At 42.8% G+C, this 24,215-nt stretch overlaps 2 protein-coding genes across 2 annotated transcripts in view; one reads left to right on the top strand and one right to left on the bottom strand.

Moving 5' to 3' along the window:
• The window catches only part of LOC114666332 (gastrula zinc finger protein XlCGF57.1-like), a 21,674-nt gene extending 8,442 nt beyond the window's left edge, over positions 1-13,232 (bottom strand). Inside the window, exons 1-2 of the mRNA XM_028821146.2 lie at positions 12,984-13,232; positions 1,575-2,114 (exon numbers count right to left, since the gene is read on the bottom strand). Of these exons, the coding sequence (XP_028676979.1) occupies positions 1,575-1,998 (424 nt within the window). The 5' untranslated portion in view covers positions 1,999-2,114; positions 12,984-13,232. The remainder of the gene's footprint in view (positions 1-1,574; positions 2,115-12,983) is intronic.
• The window catches only part of LOC114665934 (NACHT, LRR and PYD domains-containing protein 3-like), a 578,897-nt gene that overhangs the window by 282,421 nt on the left and 272,261 nt on the right, over positions 1-24,215 (top strand). The window lies entirely within an intron of this gene.

Below are 24,215 nucleotides of genomic sequence, written 5' to 3'. Positions count from 1 at the left end.
CCTGTAGTGCCAGACGTGTCCCCCTGCTTAAGCCAGTACATGTGCAGGCCCGTATGAAGTTTGCTAGAGAGCATCTGGATGATCCAGATATGGTCAGATGAAACCAAAACAGAACTTTTTGGTAAAAACTCTACTCGTTGTGTTTGGAGGAGAAAGAATGCTGAGTTGCATCCAAAGAACACCATATCTACTGTAAAGCATGGGGGTGGAAACTTCATGCTTTGGGGCTGTTTTTCTGCAAAGGGACCAGGACGACTGATCCGTGTAAAGGAAAGAATGAATGGGGCCATGTATTGTCAGATTTTGAGTGAAAACCTCCTTCCATCAGCAAAGGCATTGAAGATGAAACATGGCTGGGTCTTTCAGCATGACAATGATCCCAAACACACCGCCCGGGTAAAGAAGAAGTGGCTTCGTAAGAAGCATTTCAAGGTCCTGGAGTGGCCTAGCCAGTCCCCAGATCTCAACCCCATAGAAAATCTTTGGAGGGAGTTGAAGGTCTGTGTTGCCCAGCGACAGCCCCAAAACATCACTGCTCTAGAGGAGATCTGCATGGAGGAATGGGCCAAAATACCAGCAACAGTGTGTGAAAACCTTGTGAAGACTTACAGAAAACGTTTGACCTCTGTCATTGCCAACAAAGGGTATATAACAAAGTATTGAGATGAACTTTTGTTATTGACCAAATACTTTTTTTCCACCATAATTTGCAAATAAATTCTTCAAAAACCAGACAATGTGATTTTCTGGATTTTTTTTCTCATTTTGTCTCTCATAGTTGAGGTATACCTATGATGAAAATTACAGGCCTCTCTCATCTTTTTAAGTGGGAGAACTTGCACAATTGGTGGCTGACTAAATACTTTTTTGCCCCACTGTACATTTTAAATCCCATTCTCACATTAACTTTGCTCCTAAATTATAAAGTTGGTTCCTCCGTCTCTCCTTATTACTTTATGTGCAAACTAAACTGCAAAAATCCCTCAGATACTTGAGATATCCGAAAGCTTTATTGTTCCAAGAATGTACCATGCAACTCGCTGAGCAGTGTGGCTCTTACTCCTTGGAACTGGCTTCCTCAAACTCGCTTTACACTAAAATCAAGACACTACAGCTATACATTCTCTCTAGGCATTTAACTGCCATTGGTCAATGAAATTAAACCCATTGTGTGTTTCAGTACTCCCATCCATTTTACTCATAATGGCGCCATACCATACCGTGCACTTTCTTGGACTGAGCTGTGACATCTCTAACCAATCATTACATTTTGATCCAACAGTTGTCTCATTATGCACCTTTGTTTGAAAATTCACAATACACCTGCGTTTGTGTTCTTAAGCTCCACTTTATTGCATTTGCTGTCATAAGTGTATGTTGTAGTTCTTTCTGGAGTACATCTATACTGGATTTTGTTCTACTTACAGTATATTTGCTTATTGTGATTGTATTATACATTTTAATATGAACAGTTGATGTCTTTGAATCTTTGTCTTATAAAGCACCTTGTAAAAATGAACATTGTTAATGGTATGATATACATGTTAAATCATATTTACTTCTAGATCACTTACATGTTCCAAGGTGCTTTTCAGTTGACTGTTCTGCAATTTCTCTCTTGTAACATGTCCTGTCAGGAATTTCAACCTCCAAGTCTGGTGATTTAGGACTCCGTTTGTCACAACGGTCTGATGAAGTGTATTGTGTAGGGGCTACCGAGACAGGACAACTCCTCTCTTTCAAAGGTTCTGAACACACCAGTAAACTGAAACCATTCCCTGAAGACTCATCTTCAGGTTTTTTTTCATGGCTAACAGAGACCTGTTTGGAATCTTCTGTTTTAATGCCAAACATTGTCTCTTCAGATTCCTCTTTGAAAACCGAAATTCTCTTCTCATAGTCTTTCAGTGGTGCAAGGTGGGCTAAGCCCCACTCATTATCCTCTTTCTTGATGTGGGCCAGTCTTTGCTCCATGACATCATCTTTGGATGAAGACATGATCCCTCTGGTCTGTTTCTTATGCAAGTGCCTCCTCTTCCTTTGCACATTCACAACTTTGGTCTAAAGGACATTACGTATGTCAAAGCCTGAAAATATTATTTGGAAGAGAGGCCCTATGGGTAAAAAAAAAATAAGTTCTGTAAATTTCAGTGTTAAATGGACACATAATCAAAATGCCCTCTAACTGTTCTAATATAAATACAAAATTGTATTGAGTGATTCCAGCCAACAGAAATTCCAAACCTTTGACCAAGTGTTTTACTCAAGGCGATCTAGTATTACGCTGCATTTACATTAAACTGATTTATTCACATCAAAGTGTGTCAGTCTACTGCTTATGCACATTGCCTAAGGACTAGTCATGTTTACTGTTAACACCTCTTGAGAATTCCCATCTTTGTTTCATTGTGTGATACTGTCACAGAAGCTGCAGTTCACAAAAGCCATTTCCATCCACAAGAAAGAGTAGGAAGCTAAAGAGCAATCAAAACTGCATACACTAGTATTGTGTCTCTCTTCTCCATTATCATCCTGTTGTAGCTTAATATAGATATACATTTCAATGTATGTATGAACCTGGGGACCTGGGTTCGCTTCCCAGGTCCTCCCTGCGTGGAGTTTGCATGTTCTCCCCGTGTCTGCATGGGTTTCCTCCCGCAGTCCAAACACATGCTGGTTAGGTGGATTGGCGATTCTAAATTGGCCCTAGTGTGTGCTTGATGTGTGTCCTACGGTGGGTTGGCACCCTGCCCAGGATTGTTTCCTGCCTTGTGCCCTGTGTTGGCTGGGATTGGCTCCAGCAGACCCCCGTGACCCTGTGTTCGGATTCAGCAGGGTTGGAAAATGGATGGATGGATGGATGTATGACTTTTACTTCAGCCAGTGCTTATCCCAAAGGCTTTAAACCATGAAGAGAGGTCAAAAATTTAACAGATGTTTTGGAACACCCTAATTACACAAAAACACATTCATATCTCTCTGACTGTCTCCTCAACAACAGTAAAACCAGATTGGGTAGCTCCGTTTGTTCTGACCAAGCTGTTTTCTGTAAGGACTTATGCAGTGCTTCTTAGATTTTGAATACTTCAGTTACTTCCTTCTGGGTGCAATGAAGATTAGTAACATTCACCGTGTCTCTGTGGTCTATGCATTTAATAAGCTTTGCAGTCAGACCTTGCTTATGAAATATTTATTTTCTTATATACAATATACTGTGTGTGTTTGTGTGTATCTTTCATTTCTGATTATTATCACTATGACAATGCTCACTTTTCCTTTTTATTATTCTATATAGATAAAGAAGTATTTCTTGGGCTCTGCAAGAAGAAAGGCCAAGAAAGTTGTTTGTTTTGCAGCGCCTTGTAGAAAGGGACAGTGACGCTACCAGTTACACACTGGCTGGTTTAGTGTACCAAAATGATATTACTAAAGGTATTACCACACACTGGCAATTTGAGGTCCTACAGTCGCTAGACACAATGGAGCACCTAATCTGCCAATCTGCCTAGCCCGGGACTTGTGAATTGTGGCCCCCTGAAACCTTCCATACAGCTTACTTGTGTACACTAGGAAAACCTCTGGAAAAGCCAACAGCAGCACTGAGAGCACCCCACCTAACTGCAGCATTCATCTCTGTCAACTTTAATTGTGGGTCTCCTTACTGGGCCCAATTGTGGATTTTGTACATTGAAAGATTCTTTAATAGAAGCCAAGTATGAACTTTTTGCTGTGACTGTTTTGGATTGAGATGGATGGATGGGATAGGATAAGATAAGATACTTTATTAATCCCCAAGCAGCAGCAGCAAACTGATAAAAAACAATACTAAAAAGAGTGATAAAAATGCAGGTATAAGAGTAATAACTTTGTATAATGTTAATGTTTACCCCCCCGGGTGGAATTGAAGAGTCTCATAGTGTGGGGCAGGAACGATCTCCTCAGTCTGTCAGTGGAGCAGGACATTGACAGCAGTCTGTCGCTGAAGCTGCTCCTCTGTCTGGAGATGATACTGTTTAGTGGATGCAGTGGATTCTCCATGATTGACAGGAGCCTGCTCAGCGCCCATCACTCTGCCACGGATGTCAGACTGTCCAGCTCCATGCCTACAATAGAGCCTGCCTTCCTCACCAGTTTTTCCAGGCATGAGGTGTCCCTCTTCTTTATGCTGCCTCCCCAGCACACCACCACATAGAAGAGGACACTCGCCACAACCGTCTGATAGAACATCTGCAGCATCTTATTGTAGATGTTGAAGGACGCCAGTCTTCTAAGGAAGTACAGCCGGCTCTGTCCTCTCTTGCACAGAGAATCAGTATTGGCAGTCCAGTCCATCATTTTATCACAAAGTGATTCCCAGCACTGCACTAAACCTGTTCCAGCCATGGAGACAACATTCTCTGCTAGACACACTGCCATATGAACTAAGTGGGAAACTGAAGCAACATTTTATCAAAAGTTAAACGGATTAAATGGTGTCATGCACGTGTGTTTTGGAGACAACCAAAGGGCTTGAATACATGTAATTCCATGCCAGACCAGGGGGTGGCGAAGTGCACTAACTTTCCCTCTCGATCTTTTGCAGACCAGTCTAGGGAAATCCCGCCCGGCTCTGGGGCAGCCAATGACGTCCCTTCCGGTTCCGGTGCTGATGACATCACTTCCTTTGCTGGCCTTTAAAGCCGTCATATTGCCTGAAGAAAGTCAGTTCTGTTGTGGACTCTGTTGAATAAACATGTCGTTACTTTTGAATCAGTTTTGCAGCCGGGAACTATTAAATGGGTGGCTGCCCCAAACCTTCGCAATGTCTCATGGTCGTTATTGCGACACTGGTGTAGTCGGCAGGATGGAAGAAACCCTGAAGGGAACGGGACCGGATCTGAATCATATCCAGGTGGGAGAGTACCTGGGCCGAGCTTTCGGGTGGGGGTTGCGACTCGGATTTCGGAAAGAACCGGTGCAGACTCCGCTCCCTTTATCTAACTTCGGTTCACTTAAACTTAATAGTGAGAGTGTCGATGGGACACACAGATGTGGGCTGTTTTCTATGGGGGAAGCTAAAGGGACTTATTATGCTCTCTCGGAGGAGAGAGTTGTTCGTCCCACCAGGGCTAAGGCCCCAGAACAAAGTGGGGATTCCCCAAACCAGCAGGTGAGGAGATTGCAAACATGGCGATTTGACCCTGAGCGGTCTACCCAAGAGCAGTTGGATGCTCTCTGGGAAGAGGTGGCTTGTTGGTTGAAACCAAGTGAATACACCACCTTCCAACTAGTAAAGAAAGTGGCCTGCTTCCTTTTTATAAATGGCCTCCCTGAGTATTTCACCCAGCTGGTTTGGGGAGAATTTTCCAACGTGCTCGAGCTCATTGAAACATCGAGGACACTCTCGCAATTTGGGAGAGCAGAACGGTCCTTAGGTGGACGCTGCAGAGATTATGTCCCTCCTTCTCTGCCCTCTCGGCATAAACCGGAGTTTGCACCGGAGTCCCCGATTCCGCGTGCGCGGGTCCTGCTCGGGAGCGAGGCAGAATGTAAGTGGAGAGAGAGGGGTAGGTTGTGTGCGCTTTCAAACCCCTTCTTAATGGCTCATAACGGAGAAGTCATTGTAAATGGTTTCAAAGTAGAAGCTCTGTTTGATTCCAGCAGCAACATTTCTATTGTTGCACGCCGATATGTACTACCGCGACAATGGTTAACGATAAAGACCAGAATTACCTGTGTGCACAGGGATGTCCGCTCCTATAATTCCGCTCGGTGTTTCATCAGCCACGGAGGATCACTTAAAAGGCTTGTCGTAGCAGTCCTACCCAATCCACCGTGCGCTGTGATTCTCGGGCGGGACTGGTCTGATATTAAAAGCGGTGAAGTACTGATCTCTCCTAAATTGAATTTGGGCCTAGTTACAGACGGGAATCACCCGGCTCAGGTTGTCTCCACGCCGTGTACACAGCCGGTGGAGGGAGGTATGGGAGACCAAGAGGAGGATGAGGAACTTCCTGGACCGTCGCGGGCCATCACGTCATCTGTCCGCGTCTCGCCGGAACGGGTTGATTCTCCGCCCCTTGAGGTCAGACCAGACCCTCTCTCAGATCTAAGTTTTCAATATAAACAAACACCGGCTTCATTTAAAAGGGAACAATGGAATGACGATTCCCTTAAATTTCCTAAGAATGCAGTTGTCTTAGCCAACAGCCAACGCACCAATCAGCCCATGCCACAAGGACCCCACTTTGTTTTGGAAAATGATTTATTATATCGGGTTAGTGAGCACGAGGGGGGAGTGCAGAAGTTGTTACTAATCCCACGAACTTTCCGACGGCAAGTTTGTGAGTTAGCACACGCCCACCTCTTAGGAGGCCACCTGGGCACCGAAAAAACACTGGAGTGCATTAAGCTCCGCTTCTATTGGCCGGGAATAAATGAGGAGGTTCACCGCTTCTGTATTTCATGTCCTGAATGTCAGCTGCGGCAAATTCCTAGGAGGGATCATGCTCCTCTTATTCCCCTTCCCTTAATTGATGTCCCGTTTGAAAGGATAGGGGTCGACATAGTGGGACCCCTGGAGCCCTCGGCACGAGGATTTAAATATATATTAGTCCTCGTAGATTATGCAACCCGATTTCCAGAAGCTGTTCCCTTGCGCTCAGCCAATTCTAAAGCAATCACACAGGCACTGATGGAGGTCTTGGCGTGAGTTGGGATCCCTAAAGAAGTCCTTACGGATCAAGGGACTCCGTTTACCTCAGAAACGTTCAGGGAAACGGCCAAGTTACTGAAGATAAAGCACTTGAGAACCGCGGTGTATCATCCTCAAACCAACAGTTTAGTAGAGAGATTTAATCAAACTCTCAAATAGATGCTTCGCAAGGTGGTCAGCGGGGATGGGAGGAATTGGGATCAACTCCTCCCCCTCGTACTCTTTGCCTACAGGGAAGTCCCTCAAGCCTCCACGGGGTTCTCACCCTTTGAATTATTGTATGGACGACAACCCCGGGGCATATTGGACATTTTAAAAGAAGGTTGGGAAGAAGAGGCTCGTCCCTCCCTTAATGTTCTGGAATATATCGCGCAATTACGCGATAGATTTGATAAAATTAGGCCCATAGTAAAAAGTCACATGGAGAAGGCGCAATCAGCACAGGCCCATTATTATGACCGTGGCACGACGCTTCGGGAGTTCCAACCGGGGGATCGAGTCATGGTATTGGTTCCCACCTCTCACTCTAAATTACTTGCCCATTGGCAAGGACCATACGAAGTTAAGGAGAGAAAAGGACTCGTCGATGATTTTGGTGAAAAAACCAAATCATCGACCGAGTGAGCGGATATAACATGTGAATCTGCTGAAGCCATGGAAGGAAAGGGACCCTGACCCTTCCTCTGGCCAGCCCCGCTCCTTATTCGCTCAAATTAACACACTTAACTTCGGGTCTAATTTAAATAACCGACAGAGGCGAGAGCTCGAGGCAGTTATCTCGTCCGTCCGCAAGGTGGTAGACGAAGAACCCGGAAGGACCTCTCTGGTTGCCCACGACATTGTGACTGAACCTGGGATCATCGTCCGAGAACGCCCTTATCGGCTTCCTGAGGCAAAGAAAGCGGAAGTGGAACTGGAAATCAAGCGCATGCTGGACCTAGGAGTCATAGAGGAGAGTCATAGTCCCTGGTCCAGCCCAATTGTCTTGGTTTCTAAGCCCGACGGGAGTTGGAGGTTTTGCAATGACTTCCATCAGCTTAATCAGGTCTCCCTTTTTGATGCTTATCCAATGCCTCGGGTGGACGACCTCATCGAGAGGCTTGGACAGGCTAAATATTTGACCACTCTTGACATGACTAAAGGGTACTGGCAGGTTCCTTTAACGGATTCCGCAAAGGGTAAAACCGCATTTAGCACCCCTAGTGGGCACTGGCAGTATCGTGTCCTTCCATTCGGGTTACATGGGGCTCCTGCAACTTTCCAACGTCTGGTGGACAAAGTGCTCCGCCCCGATAACACGTATAGTGCTGCCTACCTGGATGACGTTGTCATCTATTCCAGCACCTGGAAGGAACACCTACAGCACGTCCGAGCAGTATTACGGACGCTAGGTGAAGCCGGTCTTCGAATCAATCCAAAGAAATGTTTCTTTGGATTGGAAGAAGCCAAATATTTGGGCTACCTGGTGGGTCGTGGTAATGTGAAGCCGCAGTGCTCTAAAGTAGAAGCCATTTTGACATGGCCCTGTCCACGAACCAAGCGGCAAGTCCAGGCATTTCTCAGCTTAGCAGGGTGCTACCCGCCGGTTTGTGCCACGCTTTTCGGAGAGAGCCGTGCCCTTGAGTAATTTAACAAAGAAGAGGGCCCCTAACACGGTGGTATGGACTGAGACAGCCTTCAGTGACTTAAAAAGGGCCCTGATGTCAGCACCTGTTTTAAAGGTACCTGACTTTTCACTTCCCTTTGTCCTCCAGACGGACGCTTCGGACACAGGCCTGGGAGCCGTGTTGAGCCAAAGCGTCGATGGTGCTGAACACCCCGTCATCTTCCCGAGCCGGAAACTGCTGGATCGCGAGACCAGATATGCAGCGGTGGAAAGAGAGGCTCTTGCGATTAAGTAGGTGATTACACAGTTGAGGTACTACCTCTTGGGGCGGGAGTTTACACTTGTCACGGATCATGCACCTTTACAGTGGATGGCCCTGCACAAGGAGTCTAACCCTCGAGTCACGAGGTGGTTCCTCAATCTGCAACATTAAGTTTTCGGTCATTCATTGGAAGGGTTCTCTCAACGCCAACGCCGATGCTCTCTCCCGCGTTCACGACCTCTCAGTGCAGAACGCCCGACCCGACGGGTCTGGGCTAAGGGGGGGGGCCCTGTCACGCACGTGTGTTTTGGAGACAACCAAAGGGCTTGAATACATGTAATTCCATGCCAGACCAGGGGGTGGCGAAGTGCACTAACTTTCCCTCTCGATCTTTTGCAGACCAGTCTAGGGAAATCCCGCCCGGCTCTGGGGCAGCCAATGACGTCCCTTCCGGTCCCGGTGCTGATGACATCACTTCCTTTGCTGGCCTTTAAAGCCACCATATTGCCTGAAGAAAGTCAGTTCTGTTGTGGACTCTGTTGAATAAACATGTCGTTACTTTTGAATCAGTTTTGCAGCCGGGAACTATTAAATGGGTGGCTGCCCCAAACCTTTGCAATGTCTCATGGTCGTTATTGCGACAATGGATACTCCGTTACTATATGGCCTTCAACACCATCCAACCTCTGCTCCTTAGGGTCAAGCTGACAGAGATGGGAGTGGATTCATACCTGGTGGCATGGATCGTGGACTCTCTTACAGACAGACCTCAGTATGTGCGTCTTGGGAACTGCAGGTCTGACATTGTGGTCAGCAGCACAGGAGCGCCACAGGGGACTGTACTTTCTCTGGTCCTGTTCAGCCTATATACATCGGACTTCCAATACAACTCGGAGTCCTGCCACGTGCAAAAGTTCGCTGACGACACTGCTATCGTGGGCTGCATCAGGAGTGTGCAGAAGGAGAAGTACAGGAACCTAATCAAGGACTTTGTTAAATGGTACGACTCAAACCACCTACACCTGAACACCAGCAAAACCAAGGAGCTGGTGGTGGATTTTAGGAGGCCCAGGCCCCTCCTGGACCCCATGATCATCAGAGGTGACTGTGTGCAGATGGTGCAGACCTATAAATATCTGGGAGTGCAGCTGGATTATAAATTAGACTGGACTGCCAATACTGATGCTCTATGTAAGAAAAGACAGAGCCGACTATACTTCCTTAGAAAGCTGCTGTCCCTCAACATCTGCAATAAGATGCTGCAGATGTTCTATCAGACGGTTGTGGCGAGCGCCCTCTTCTACGCGGTGGTGTGCTGGGGAGGCAGCATAAAGAAGAAGGACGCCTCACGCCTGGACAAACTGGTGAGGAAGGCAGGCTCTATTGTAGGCACGGAGCTGGACAGTTTGACATTCGTGGCAGAGCGATGGGCACTGAGCAGGCTCCTGTCAATCATGGAGAATCCAATGCATCTACTAAAACAGTGTCATCTTCAGACAGAAGAGCAGCTTCAGCGACAGACTGCTGTCAATGTCCTACGCCACTGACAGACTGAGGAGATTGTTCCTCCTCCACACTATGCGACTCTTCAATTTCACCCTTTGGGGGTAAACGTTAACATTATTCAAAGTTTTTGTCTGTCTGTATATCTGCATTGTTATCACTCTTTCATTTAATATTTTCTTTATCAGTAAGCTGCTGCTGGAGTATGTGAATTTCCCACTGGAATTAATAAAGTATCTATCTATCTAGATTTGTTAGCCTGGTAAATAAGCAATGGGGGGAAAAAAATCCCTATTGTGCAAAACACATTAATGGTTAACAGAGGCAAAGTAAAGACAACTGACAGGTATATTTCAATTGAGGCTGAAGTCATTGGTGGGGTACTACAGTTAATTAGAATATCATCAAAACGTTAATTTATTTCAGTAATTCAATTCAAAATGTGAAACTCATATTATCTAGATTCATTACGCACAGAGTGATATATCTGAAATGTTTATTTTTTTTTCATTTTGCTGATTATGGCTTATAGCTAATGAAAACCCAAAATTCAGTATCTCAGAAAATTTGAATATTGTGAAAAAGTTCAATATTGTAGACTCCTGGTGTCCCACTCACTCCTCTCAGCTAATTAACCCAAAACACCAGCAAAGGTGTCCCGAGCCTTTAAAGGGTCTCTCAGTCTGGTTCAACAGGCCACACAATCATGGGGAAGACTGCTGACTTGACAGTTGTCCAGAAGACAGTCATTGACACCCTCCACAAGGACGGTAAGTCACAAAAGCTCATTGCTAAAGAGGCTGGCTGTTCACAGAGTGCTGTATCCAAGCATATTAATGGAAAATTGAGTGTAAGGAAAAATGTGACAGCAGAAAAAGGTGCACATGCAACAGGGATAACCGCAGCCTTGACAGGATTGGGAAGCACAGCCCATTCAAGAATTTGGGGGAGTCAGTGCTTCAAGAGCCACCACACACAGACGTATCCGGGACATGGGCTACATCTGTCTTACCTGGGCTAAGGAGAAAACGGACTGGACTGTTGCTCAGTGGTCCAAAGTCCTCTTTTCAGATGAAAGTAAATTTTGCGTTTCATTTGGAAATCAAGGTCCCAGAGTCTGGAGGAAGAGTGGAGAGGCACAGAATCGAAGTTGCTTGAGGCCCAGTGTGTGAAGTTTCCACAGTCAGTGATGATTTGGGGAGCCATGTTATCTGCTGGTGTTGGTCTACTATGTTTTATCAAGTCCAAAGTCAGCGCAGCCATCTACCAGGAAACTTTAGAGCACCTCATGCTGACAACCTTTATGGAGATGATTTCATTTTCCAGCAGGACTTGTCACCTGCCCACACTGCCAAAAGTACCAATACCTGGTTTAATGACCATGGCATCATTGTGCTTGACAGGCCAGCAAACTCACCTCACCTAAACCCCATAGAGAATCTATCAAGAGGAAGATGAGACACACCAGATCTAACAATGCAGACGAGCTGTAGGCTGCGATCAGAGCATCCTGGGCTTCCATAACACCTCAGCAGTGCCACAGCCTGATCGCCTCCATGCCACGCCGCATTGGTGCAGTAATTCATGCAAAAGGAGCCCCAACCAAGTATTGAATGCATACATGGACATACTTTTCAGTAGGCCAACATTTCTGAACTAAAAATCTATTTTTATTGGTCTCATGTAATATTCCAATTTTCTGAGATACTGACTTTTGAGTTTTCATTACCTTGGCCTTGGTTTGGAATTTCTGTCCATAACCAAAATGAAAAGAAATAAACGCTTGAAATATATCACTCAGTGTGGAATGAATCTATAATATATGAGTTTCACTTTTTTGAATTGAATTACTGAAATACATTAACTTTGATGATATTCTGATTTATTGAGATGCACCTGTATATGCATCTTATTCACTGTACTTCTTAACATTTAAATTTTAGTTTGTTGAATTTATGATAATTGAATTTATAAAAAAAATTTCTCCCATCTCTGCGGTAAAGGAAGGGAAAATAGCAGAAATGCCAGGGCAGCCAAGAGCAAGGGCAGAGACTTCAAAATCAGATCAAAATGGCATAAGGATTCAAAGATCCCCATGTTGCTTGTCACTGGGTCACCCAGCTCCCGCCCACCTAAGCAGAAGAATGACGCTTCTCGATGTTGACACAGGATCATTCCATTAATTAAAAACCCAAAAGGCTGTTATGGTAGGGCTTCCAGGAATGTTTATAAAAAAAAAAAAGACAACTCCAGGGGTTCCTTCAAGAGAACATTGTCAACTTAGTTACAGCAGAGCCCAAGGAGAAAATCTCCTACTAGACAGAGGTGTGTGCACTAAAGGGCTGCAATAAAAAATATTTAGGCACTTTGTCAGTAATAGTTGCACGTTTGTTGTCCATAGTGTGTAACGAGCATTGTGTTGCAAGTAACTTTTCACTATATATTATCTGTATCAGTGTAAAGGCATTTTAAAACTGTGCTTGTAAAAATAAGTTGAATACAAAAGAAAGTAGAAGCCTGAATTCAGTAACACACATGGAGAGTTCGATCTCTTCAAAGGGCGACTCTGTTTGGTATACAGCTGAATGTCGTCCCATCAATTTGCTGAACCCAGCTATTTTGTTCTACAACGAACATAAACAGAATCATTTAGTAAACGGCATCGTTTACCAAAGTGACTTAAAATGTGTTAATGTTGCCTAATCGCATAAAACCTGGATACTCGCATTAACAATGCAACGATGAAAGCACGCACATTGAATAGAACCTCACAGCGTTTACGACTTTCTTCTTTGTAGTGCTTTAAAGTACAACTGCATTGTTTCGAAGTAAGGATGGGATGCCCTACCGGTGAATAAATTGGACCATAAACCACAAGGACCCTATTTCATCTCCCAACTGCGAGTGTGTATGCTTACCCTGTAATCGTCCAGACAAATAGTGGTGCAGTCCGCTTCTTCGGCTTAGTTAGTTGCTTCACTTTTCCGTCTTCGCAGAAGTTCCCGAGTGCTCTCAGCAGTCCCGTGCTGTTCAAGCTCACCGCGTGTCGTGCAGACGTGAACACATTTTTTTTATAATTCGAAAAGCTTCGGATACGTCATACCTAAGTAAGTCATCTACAGGCGACTCACTCTAAAGTACGGTTGTCGCTACCCGATCTGCGTGTCTACCCGATTTGCGCGCGCAGGCGTATTGAAAGCCTAGCATGCCGTAAAGTGTTCACGCATGCGTTAAACAGATTGGGCAGCACCGTAAAGTGAGCGATGACGTTTTCTTTCAATACGTATGCAATAACACACTCCGCATGTGGTAGCGACAGCCCTAAAGCGCGAACGTAGGCGTAGAAATCAACGAAACAAAGGCAAGGAGAAGAGCCCTGAATGTGGGTGGCGCATTTAAACACGAAGGTGTGATGAGCGTGTGTATAAAAGCATTAACTCTGCGCTTTTTAAAATAAGCATGCTTTAATGAAAGCCAGAGGTCTTTATTGGTATAGTGCCTAAAATGACGGTGCTTCAATTAAAGGGAATTAGCAGGCAGAATTGCATTTACAGTGTGAAGCTGAAAGCTATTAAAAGTAGACGAGAAATCAAAAACAGTCTGGCACAGAATTTTAAACTTTTCAAGTTCTCATACCACAGATTCAGGAATGTAGCTGTGGCGTCCTCCACGACCTGTATGCTCTGCAAACCAGTGCAGACCCAGAGAGGCAGCTCTCTAATAATCAGCTTCTCAAAGGATTTAATTAACCTTTTCCTCCTTTCCCGTACTTTAAAATTTGTAGAGTAGGGTCATCAGTTGTAAATTGATAGACACATGAAGTATGTAAATGCCGTTTGTAGGTAAATATTCGACGAAGGTAAATAACCGCGTATCAGTACTGAAATAAGCTTTGGGGGTTTAGTTAGTTAGGGATTAGTTTGCTGCGAAACTCTTTTACAATCACTTCGATCGAAGAAAGGCTGACTCTTGGCCCCAGTCCGAAGTTCTGTCTTTTTCTTCAGAATATCTGAAGAAAAATAATGTGTCAAACCTTAGAAATCTTAATTTCTGAGCCATCTGACAATTGGTTGTAATCCTGTCATTCCATTATTGATATCAACATGGGAAAGGGTCTATATAAATGTATTAGTATTATGCTTCACCTCTTTGTGTTTTCCTATTTTGATTATATATTCCTGGCTGAAAAACCTTCTACGAATGTCTGACATTTTAAATTCCCAATCGTAACCTTAGATCTTCAAATGAGTGTCTGCTTAGAATTCCAAGAGCTAAACATAAAAGAAGTGGTGAGGCGGCCTTCTGCTGTTATGCACCTAAAATCTGGAATAGCTTGCCAATAGGAATTTGCCAGGCTAATACGGTGGAGCACTTTAAAAAACTGCTAAAACACATTACTTTAACATGGCTTTCTCATAACTTCATTTTAATTTAATCCTGATGCTCTGCATATTCAATTAATTATCATTACCATTCATGGTGGCTCCAAAATCCGTACTAACCCCTACTCTCTCTTCTGTTCTTTTTCCGGTTTTCTTTGGTGGCGACCTGCACCACCACCACCTGATCAAAGCACCGTGATGTCCCTCCATTGATGGACTTAAGGCCAGAAATCCACGTGACCGTCATCATCAAGTCCTTCCATGAAAACCCTGAATACAATGAGGACTGATCATTTATGTGAGGTAGAATGCCCAGAAGGGGCTGGACGGTCTCATGGCTTGGAACCCCTGCAGATTTTATTTTTTGTCCAGCCGTCTGGAGTTTTCTTTTTTGTTTTTTCTGTCCTCCCTGGCCATCGGACCTTAATTTTATTCTATGTTAATTAGTGTTCTCTTATTTTAATTCTTACTTTGCCTTTTTTCTCTTTCTTCATCATGTAAAGCACTTTGAGCTACATTATTTGTATGAAAATGTACTATATAAATAAATGTTGTTGTTACGTCTTATTTAACATTGCCATTACTAACTTACAATGATAATATTATTGCACGTATGAGTAATGAAAATGTATGTTGTGCTTGTGTGTGTGTGTGTGTGTTTATAGCATGTTACAAAAATTGTAGTTACAAACAGAACCCAAATGGCTTGTGCTGCTGAAACAGTTTTCATAGTCACCAGTGATATCAAAATGGCATCAGCTCATGTGTTGATGTTAGTTGTTAAGGTTCTAATTGTGGTTCACATTTCTTAAATATATTTTTTTGAAATAGTACTCAATGAATAGATACAATCTACAGTATATTGAATTTCAGCTGTGCTAGTGTTTCAATAAATTGCACTGGGAGTTTCTGTCATCACTAGTGGCTACTGGACATGTGAAATATGAACTTCTAAATGTTGTGATAAGCTCTCTCAAAGTAAAACTGTAGTACTAGAGTGTTGTACCCTAGTATGAATGTAGTGAAAGTCAAGCAAAATGACACCTTTTATTGGCTAACTAAAAAGATTACAATATGCAAGCTTTCGAGGCAACTTAGGCCCCTTCTTCAGGCAAGATGTAAAACGGAAAGGCTAAATTAGTAATTCAGGTCAGACTGGGTGTTCCTCTATTTTAGGACAGGCAGTTTAAAAAAATCACTGATGGTTTTTTTTTAAAGGAAGTTTTTGAAATTTCAGAAATGTGTAAAACTTGCCCTATATAGGTGCTGGTCATAAAATTAGAATATCATGACAAAGTTGATTTATTTCAGTAATTCCATTCAAAAAGTGAAACTTGTATATTAGATTAATTCATTACACACAGACTGATGTATTTCAAATGTTTATTTCTTTTAATGTTGATGATTATAACTGACAACTAATGAAAGTCCCAAATTCAGTATCTTGGAAAATTAGAATATCAATTAAGACCAATGCAAAAAAAGGATTTTTAGAAATGTTGGCCAACTGAAAGGTATGAACATGAAAGTATGAGCATGTACAGCACTCAATATTTAGTTGGGGCTCCTTTGGCCTGGATTACTGCAGCAATGCGGCGTGGCATGGAGTCGATCAGTCTGTGGCACTGCTCAGGTGTTATGAGAGCCCATGTTGCTCTGATAATGGCCTTCAGCTCTTCTGAATTGTTGGGTCTGGCGTATTGCATCTTCCTCTTCACAATACCCCATAGATTTTCTATGGGGTTAAGGTCAGGCGAGTTTGCTGGCCAATCAAGAACAGGGATACCATGGTCCTTAAACCAGGTACTGGTAGCTTTGGCACTGTGTGCAGGTGCCCGGTCCTGTTGGAAAATGAAATCTGCATCTCCATAAAGTTCGTCAGCAGCAAGAAGCATGAAGTGCTCTAAAACTTCCTGGTAGACGGCTGCGTTGACCTTGGACCTCAGAAAACACAATGAACCAACACCAGCAGATGACATGGCACCCCAAACCATCACTGACTGTGGAAACTTTACACTGGACCTCAAGCAACGTGGATTCTCTGCCTCTCCTCTCTTCCTCCAGACTCTGGGACCTTGATTTCCAAAGGAAATGCAAAATTTACTTTCATCAGAGAACATAACTTTGGACCACTCAGCAGCAGTCCAAAGGCGAGATGCTTCTGACGCTGTCTCTGGTTCAAGAATGGCTTGACACAAGGAATGCGACAGCTGAAACCCATGTCTTGCATACGTCTGTGCGTGGTGGTTCTTGAAGCACTGACTCCAGCTGCAGTCCACTCTTTGTGAATCTCCCCCACATTTTTGAATGGGTTTTGTTTCACAATCCTCTCCAGGGTGCGGTTATCCCTATTGCTTGTACACTTTTTTCTACCACATCTTGTCCTTCCCTTTGCCTCTCTATTAATGCGCTTGGACACAGAGCTCTGTGAACAGCCAGCCTCTTTAGCAATGACCTTTTGTGTCTTGCCCTCCTTGTGCAAGGTGTCAATGGTCGTCTTTTGGACAACTATCAAGTCAGCAGTCTTCCCCATGATTGTGTAGCCTACAGAACTAGACTGAGAGACCATTTAAAGGCTTTTGCAGGTGTTTTGAGTTAATTAGCTGATTAGAGTGTGGCACCAGGTGTCTTCAATATTGAACCTTTTCACAATATTCTAATTTTCGAGATACTGAATTTGGGACTTTCATTAGTTGTCAGTTATAATCATCAACATTAAAAGAAATATACATTTTGAAATACATCAGTCTGTGTGTAATGAATGAATCTAATATACAAATTTCACTTTTTGAATGGAATTACTGAAATAAATCAACTTTGTCATGATATTCTAATTTTATGACCAGCACCTGTATATCTGAACAGTAACTGAACTTTCCTGATACACAAATTCTTTAAAGAATCCGTATATCAAATTTCAATGAAAAGGGTCCGCTGGGAGCTCAGTTGTTTAGACAGACAAGGCAGTGTTATGTTGTGGCCAATGTTTTCCGCTAGAAAATTTATATTAGCTGTTGTGGCTTTGCAGCCTCCTCTGTAACGATTCAATCTCAGGTGATCCCTGTTGATACAATCTCGAGTCATCCTAACAATGCACTCACATTTCATCTTCTCCAATTTAAATCAGCTTTTACTAAGGTGATGCAGTTTCATTGCAACTATCTATACTGAACCTTCAAAAATATTCCTTGTAGTAGTTTGACAGCGTTATTATCATTAATGTTTGAACCTTGATATAATGTGTATACAGTATATACAGCTCAAAAATTAAAGGCACACTGTTTAATCCGAGTATAGCATCAAGTCAATGAAACTTCTCTGCTATTGATCTGGTCAGTTAAGTAACAGAGGGGCTTGTTCATCAGTTTCAGCTGCTTTGGTGCACTAGAGGGGTAACAATGAGACAAACCCCAAAACAGGAATGAATGGTTTAACAGGTGAAGGGAGGTCACTGACATTTTTCCCTCCTTATCTGTTTTTTCACTCGCTACTCGCACTGGCTACGGTCAGTGTCACTTCTGGTAGCATGAGGCGATACCTGAACCCTACAGAGGTGGCACAGGTAGTCTTACATCAATACATGTCATTGCCAGAAGGTTTGCTGTGTCTCCCAGCACAGTCTCAAGGGCATGGAGGAGATTCCAGGAGACAGGCAGTTACTCTAAGAGAGCTGGACAGGGCCCCTCATAGAAGGTCCTTAACCCATCAGTATTGGTGCCGCTGAATTGTTCGGTTGTCGCTTTCAAGTGTACCAAAATGGCCAAATATTTTACACCTTTGGACAACCACCAATGCCTCTTAAACATCTTAGATTCACAGGTGACGATTTGAGTAGTGGACACTTTGATGTTTATGAATGTTTAAACTCTCAAAAGCTGGATGCGAAGTTATCGATGAAACCCATTTCAATTCAAATGCCTCCAATTTCCAGTAAGGCTCTGCTTCGCCATGACAATAAGTCTCAGGGACAGACCCTACAAAAGGTTGGCATTGATTTGAGGCAAGATTGCTTTTCATATGGCCAACTATACGTTGCATGCTCAAGAGTAAGCTCAGCACACAGCTTGGTCATATTACAACCGGAGCGCCAAACTGACAACGTGGTATACAAAGAGATCCTTAACAAGTAATTATTGGTATACAGTGCATCCGGAAAGTATTCACAGCGCATCACTTTTTCCACATTTTGTTATGTTACAGCCTTATTCCAAAATGGATTAAATTCATTTTTTCCTCAGAATTCTACACACAACACCCCATAATGACAACGTGAAAAAAGTTTATTTGAGATTTTTGCAAATTTAATAAAAATAAAAAAATTGAGAAAGCACATGTACATAAGTATTCACAGCCTTTGCCATGAAGCTCAAAATTGAGCTCAGGTGCATCCTGTTTCCCCTGATCATCCTTGAGATGTTTCTGCAGCTTAATTGGAGTCCACCTGTGGTAAATTCAGTTGACTGGACATGATTTGGAAAGGCACACACCTGTCTATATAAGGTCCCACAGTTGACAGTTCATGTCAGAGCACAAACCAAGCATGAAGTCAAAGGAATTGTCTGTAGACCTCCGAGACAAGATTGTCTCGAGGCACAAATCTGGGGAAGGTTACAGAAAAATTTCTGCTGCTTTGAAGGTCCCAATGAGCACAGTGGCCTCCATCATCTGTAAGTGGAAGAAGTTCGAAACCACCAGGACTCTTCCTAGAGCTGGCCGGCCATCTAAAATGAGCGATCGGGGGAGAAGGGCCTTAGTCAGGGAGGTGACCAAGAACCCGATGGTCACTCTGTCAGAGCTCCAGAGTTAAAGTTTTATCTGTATACTATAAGCAACATGTTTTGCTGCATTTCATCTTAAAAATGATACCGTCATCATACGCGCTTTATAAAGTGGCGCAGGTTATGCAATATTATAACTGTAGTGCAAGTTTACAGTGGGGTAATTGTACTTATAAGTACAAACAGTTCTACAAGGAGCACTTGATGGACTGATGGAGTGCGTTTATAGTTCTTGGGATGAAACTGTTTCTGAAACGCGAGGTCCGTACAGGAAAGGCTTTGATGCGTTTTGCCATGGCTGAGGTAGTGTGTGCTTGAAACTGTATACCAATAATTCTCTTTCCGATCAGCTGCTGCTGTGATTCCCCACTCAGATACAGTAATATAAATACTCCGAGTGGTGCAGTGAGAGTAATATGGAAAAAGATGATCCGCTGTAGCAACCCTTAACGGGAGCAGCTGAAAGAAGAAGATGCAGTGAGCGTAACAACGCTAAAGCAGTTATGGTATTTGGAATACTATGGCTATTCCCTGGACCATTATATTGCTACAGGTTAATTACAATCAGATGCATTACACTAATAAACAATAACAACAACAACAACATTTATTTATATAGCACATTTTCATACAAAAAGTAGCTCAAAGTGCTTTACATAATGAAGAAAAGAAAAATAAAAGACAAATAAGAAATTAAAATAAGACAACATTAGTTAACATAGAAAGGAGTAAGGTCCGATGGCCAGGGTGGACAGAAAAAACAAAAAAAAACTCCAGAAGGCTGGAGAAAAAAATAAAATCTGTAGGGGTTCCAGGCCACGAGACCGCCCAGTTAATTTCAGTGTATTTATAAAGCTGCTTCAGGAATATGGGTCTAAGAAAGAAAAGGTAACCACACAGGAACAGTAGCACTGCTTTGACGCCGGGTGCCGCCAGTCTGCAAAACCGAGCGGAGAAATTGCGTACGCCAAGGTATGAAGTACCGTGGAAATGTGCGTGGCTTTACGCCAAGTTTAGGTTTTATACATCACGATTTGTGCGTAGAAACGTTCATACGCAACATTTCTGTGCGTACGCACCGTTTATACATGAGGCCCCAGGACTCTTCCTAGAGCTGGCCGGCCATCTAAACTGAGCGATCGGGGGAGAAGGGCCTTAGTCAGGGAGGTGACCAAGAACCCGATGGTCACTCTGTCAGAGCTCCAGAGGTCCTCTGTGGAGGGAGGAGAACCTTCCAGAAGGACAACCATCTCTGCAGCAATCCACCAATCACGCCTGTATGGTAGACTGGCCAGACGAAAGCCACTCCTTAGTAAAAGGCACATGGCAGCCCGCCTGGAGTTTGCCAAAAGGCACCTGAAGGACTCTCAGACCATGAGAAAGAAAATTCTCTGGTCTGATGAGAAAAAGATTGAACTGGTGAATACTGGTGAAACAGGTGCTGCAAAGAGGAATGGGCGAAACTGGCCAAGGAGAGGTGTGCCAAGCTTGTGGCATCATATTCAAAAAGACTTGAGGCTGTAATTGCTGCCAAAGGTGCATCGACAAAGTATTGAGCAAAGGCTGTGAATACTTATGTACATGTGCTTTCTCAGTTTTTTTATTTTTAATAAATTTTCAAAAATCTCAAGTAAACTTTTTTCACGTTGCCATTATGGGGTGTTGTGTGTAAAATTCTGAGGAAAAAAATGAATTTAATCCATTTTGGAATAAGGCTGTAACATAACAAAATGTGGAAAAACTGATGCACTGTGAATACTTTCCGGATGCACAGTATTTTCCCTCAGTTTAAAAAGGTTTACTTTTCTTCTTAATAAAAATTTTAAAGCAGTACTTCGCCACTGCAAAGCGCGGGCATTTTGCTAGTGTGTATATATATATATATATATATACCTGGCAGGTAACCACCCATATAATCAGATTGTGACACAGACTACGAATGCCGTGAATGTAATTACCCCGATCTACATGCTGTCAAATAAACGAACCACACGCCGTGGCGCAACGTTAGGGGCCATCGCCTCTGGCGCTGACGTCCGAGGTTCGATTCCCGAGAGGGAGTGCAGTGGAGTGTGTGCACCTGATGAGCCCAGAATGAGGGCGAAACACGTGTCGTGTACTCTTTGCATTTATTTGACAGTAAACTATTTCAACCATATATATATATATATATATATATATATATATAAAATAATAAAGAATGTTTTTTTTTTTAAATTTGAAACTTTGTTCAGCCATGCTGTCCTATAAAGGTATTGCAAAGTGTTTCCAATGGATTTTTTTTTTTTCCATCCATAACACATCATTTTGATTCCCTTTGAAAGCATCACGGAGGCATATCATCTGCAGTTCACAACCTCAAATTTAGCACTGACTGATTGTGGCTGCTTTCAAAACCAAGGCATTGCATATTTCAACATGTTTGGTTTAACTTGCACCGTTAATGACAGATATGTTCTGATATTTTCAGGTAAGGAAGACAGAAGTTTCCAGGTAAGTTAGTTATGCTCACTAATCATGGCATCAGAGTATGGAGTGTAAGTATGTGGACGCTTGAGGGCACTGTTGCCCTGTGAAACCCAAACAGACCGATGCAGACACAGGTTTAAAAGCACACAGAAGTATTTTAATTTTCTTATTCAAGGTACCCCAAAAGCACCTCCACCACCATAAACAATAAATCATTAATAAATCACAATAATACAATCCTCCTCTCCTAGCAGCTCCATCACACACCCTCCCAATTCCATCTCCACTTGCTGGGTCTGCACCAGTCCTTTAAATAGTCCTTGACCCGGAAGTGCTCCTGTCCTTCTGTCCATGTGATTCAATAGCTCTTCCGGGTCGGATAAAGACATATTTTTCTTCAGCCCGGAAGTACTTCTGTTCTTCCGTCCATGTGACTTGGGAGTAATTTCGGGCTACAGGGAAAATAAAAATCCCTGTGTCTCACTGCAGCATCACCTGATGGCACCCACGGCACCCAGCAGGGCTGTGAAGTCAAACTCCATCTCCCATAATGCCCTGCAGGGATCTGGGGCACCTCCATATTGCAGGGAGGACTCCATCTAGCGGCCTGGATGTGTTGGCCAGGATAAGCTGGCGGCCATCTCTCACAGGAGATAAGTTGCAAGTAAATTTTTCACCGTATTCTGTACACATGCCAATAAGGACTCTCTAAACCTCTATATGCATGCCATGTTTAAATGTTTACCCCAATTATTATAATTTCTAGATGACACAAACCGTGTCATGCAATGATATTATAGAAATATTCAACAGTATTTTGGATTAGTTTACAATGTTCCAGTCTTCACTTACCAATGCACTGTAAAAGATTGTACCACATGTTGGTAAAAAGTCTCTTAAGAATTATGGGAGTTCAAATATGTCATAGTTGTATTGTCACATATACTGAATACAGCTCAGCAAAGTGAGAACTTGAATGTCTGAGCAACATGCAACACATCATCTTAATGAATAAGAATGTATCAAAATACAGAACTTCAGTTTATTACCTGATGTACTGCTTACTCCCATTACCATATATTTGTGAATAAAGCCATGTGAATCCTCTAGCTTTATGTTGCTTTTTAGGCATGTACTTAATATAAACAGCAGGAGACCCCCACTATAATAAAATGTATGCTAACAACAATAAATGTGCCAAATTAAAATCCCACAAATGTATAATGTGTCCTCAGTTTTGTGCCTTATTTCCCTCACATTAGCTGCACAATTGAATCCTTTAGACAAAAGTATAATTATAATAGACGAGAGCACTCTAATCAGCAATTCACAGCATTAATTCTTAAATAAGGTGTTGAGGAAGAAAAACATTATTAACTGTAATGATTATAAGTATTCAACTCACAAATACTCACAAGGACTGTATTTTGTATTAATCATGCTGCAGAGAGCTACATGATTTATTACTTCTACTGTATATGATTTGTTCTTCATTTAGGTAGAAAAAGAATTAAGCTTGTGCACAGAATTATTAGATTACATTGCATTCTTTTATGAGAAAATGCTGACCTCTTGATACTAACAGAACACCCTGTGATATTATAAATCAGTCATGACACTTTCTGAATTCCTGCTTAAAACTGTGAGGGCTCTGATAACTTCTTTATCTGAAAGAAGCAATGTACACATTCCAATTCAGGGAGTCGTAAGCTATTATAATTTATGTATAACCTCAAAATGGAGTGCCATGTATATTTTTTTTTGTTTAATACATGAAGAAGGTATATAGAGGGAGGCCCCACATTAGACTGCAGACCGTCTGATCTGCCCAGTGAGTGGCACTGAGCTGGGGGGTGGCTGCAGTCTCTTTAACTCACCAAGAATAAAGAAATTGGTTTTTATTTTAAATTGGTGTTTTTGTATCCGTTTTTTTCGACTTCAGCGTCCACAGTGTTTTACTTAAATGATCACAAATGGGAAAATCTAAGGGGGGGGAAATAAGTCAAATGTAAGAATGTACTTGCCACACATTAATAACAGCAAAACATTTCAAACCGAGAGTTCCAAGAAACATAGCCCATTAGGCAGTTTGGAGTGTGAAGACCTTCTCTCCATTAGAAGTATGTTAGTAGTTTTCACAGCTATTCACCTCTTTTCTGATCATTTCTGTTTAATTACTAAAATACATATACATCTTAAATTAGTGTCTACTAATCTGAGACAGGCAGTAGTCTGGTAAACACCGGTAAACCTATTTGTTATCTGCTAATTCTGTAGCCAATCATATAAGAGATGTTTTGACAAGAACAGGACATTGAACCCCAAATCTCATATTTCCTGTCCAACTAACCTTTTAAAAAATTATTAAAGTTGAATATTTCCAAGAAGGGCAGCACAGTGGCGCAGTGGGTAGCGCTGCTGCCTCACAGTTAGGAGAACCGCGTTCGCTTCCCGGGTCCTCCCTGCGTGGAGTTTGCATGTTCTGCCCGTGTCTGCGTGGGTTTCCTCCTGGTGCTCCGGT

This window comes from Erpetoichthys calabaricus, chromosome 1 (genome assembly GCF_900747795.2).
Source record: "Erpetoichthys calabaricus chromosome 1, fErpCal1.3, whole genome shotgun sequence".
NCBI classification, from domain to species: domain Eukaryota; kingdom Metazoa; phylum Chordata; class Cladistia; order Polypteriformes; family Polypteridae; genus Erpetoichthys; species Erpetoichthys calabaricus.
This window is presented reverse-complemented; position numbering and strand designations above follow the sequence as displayed.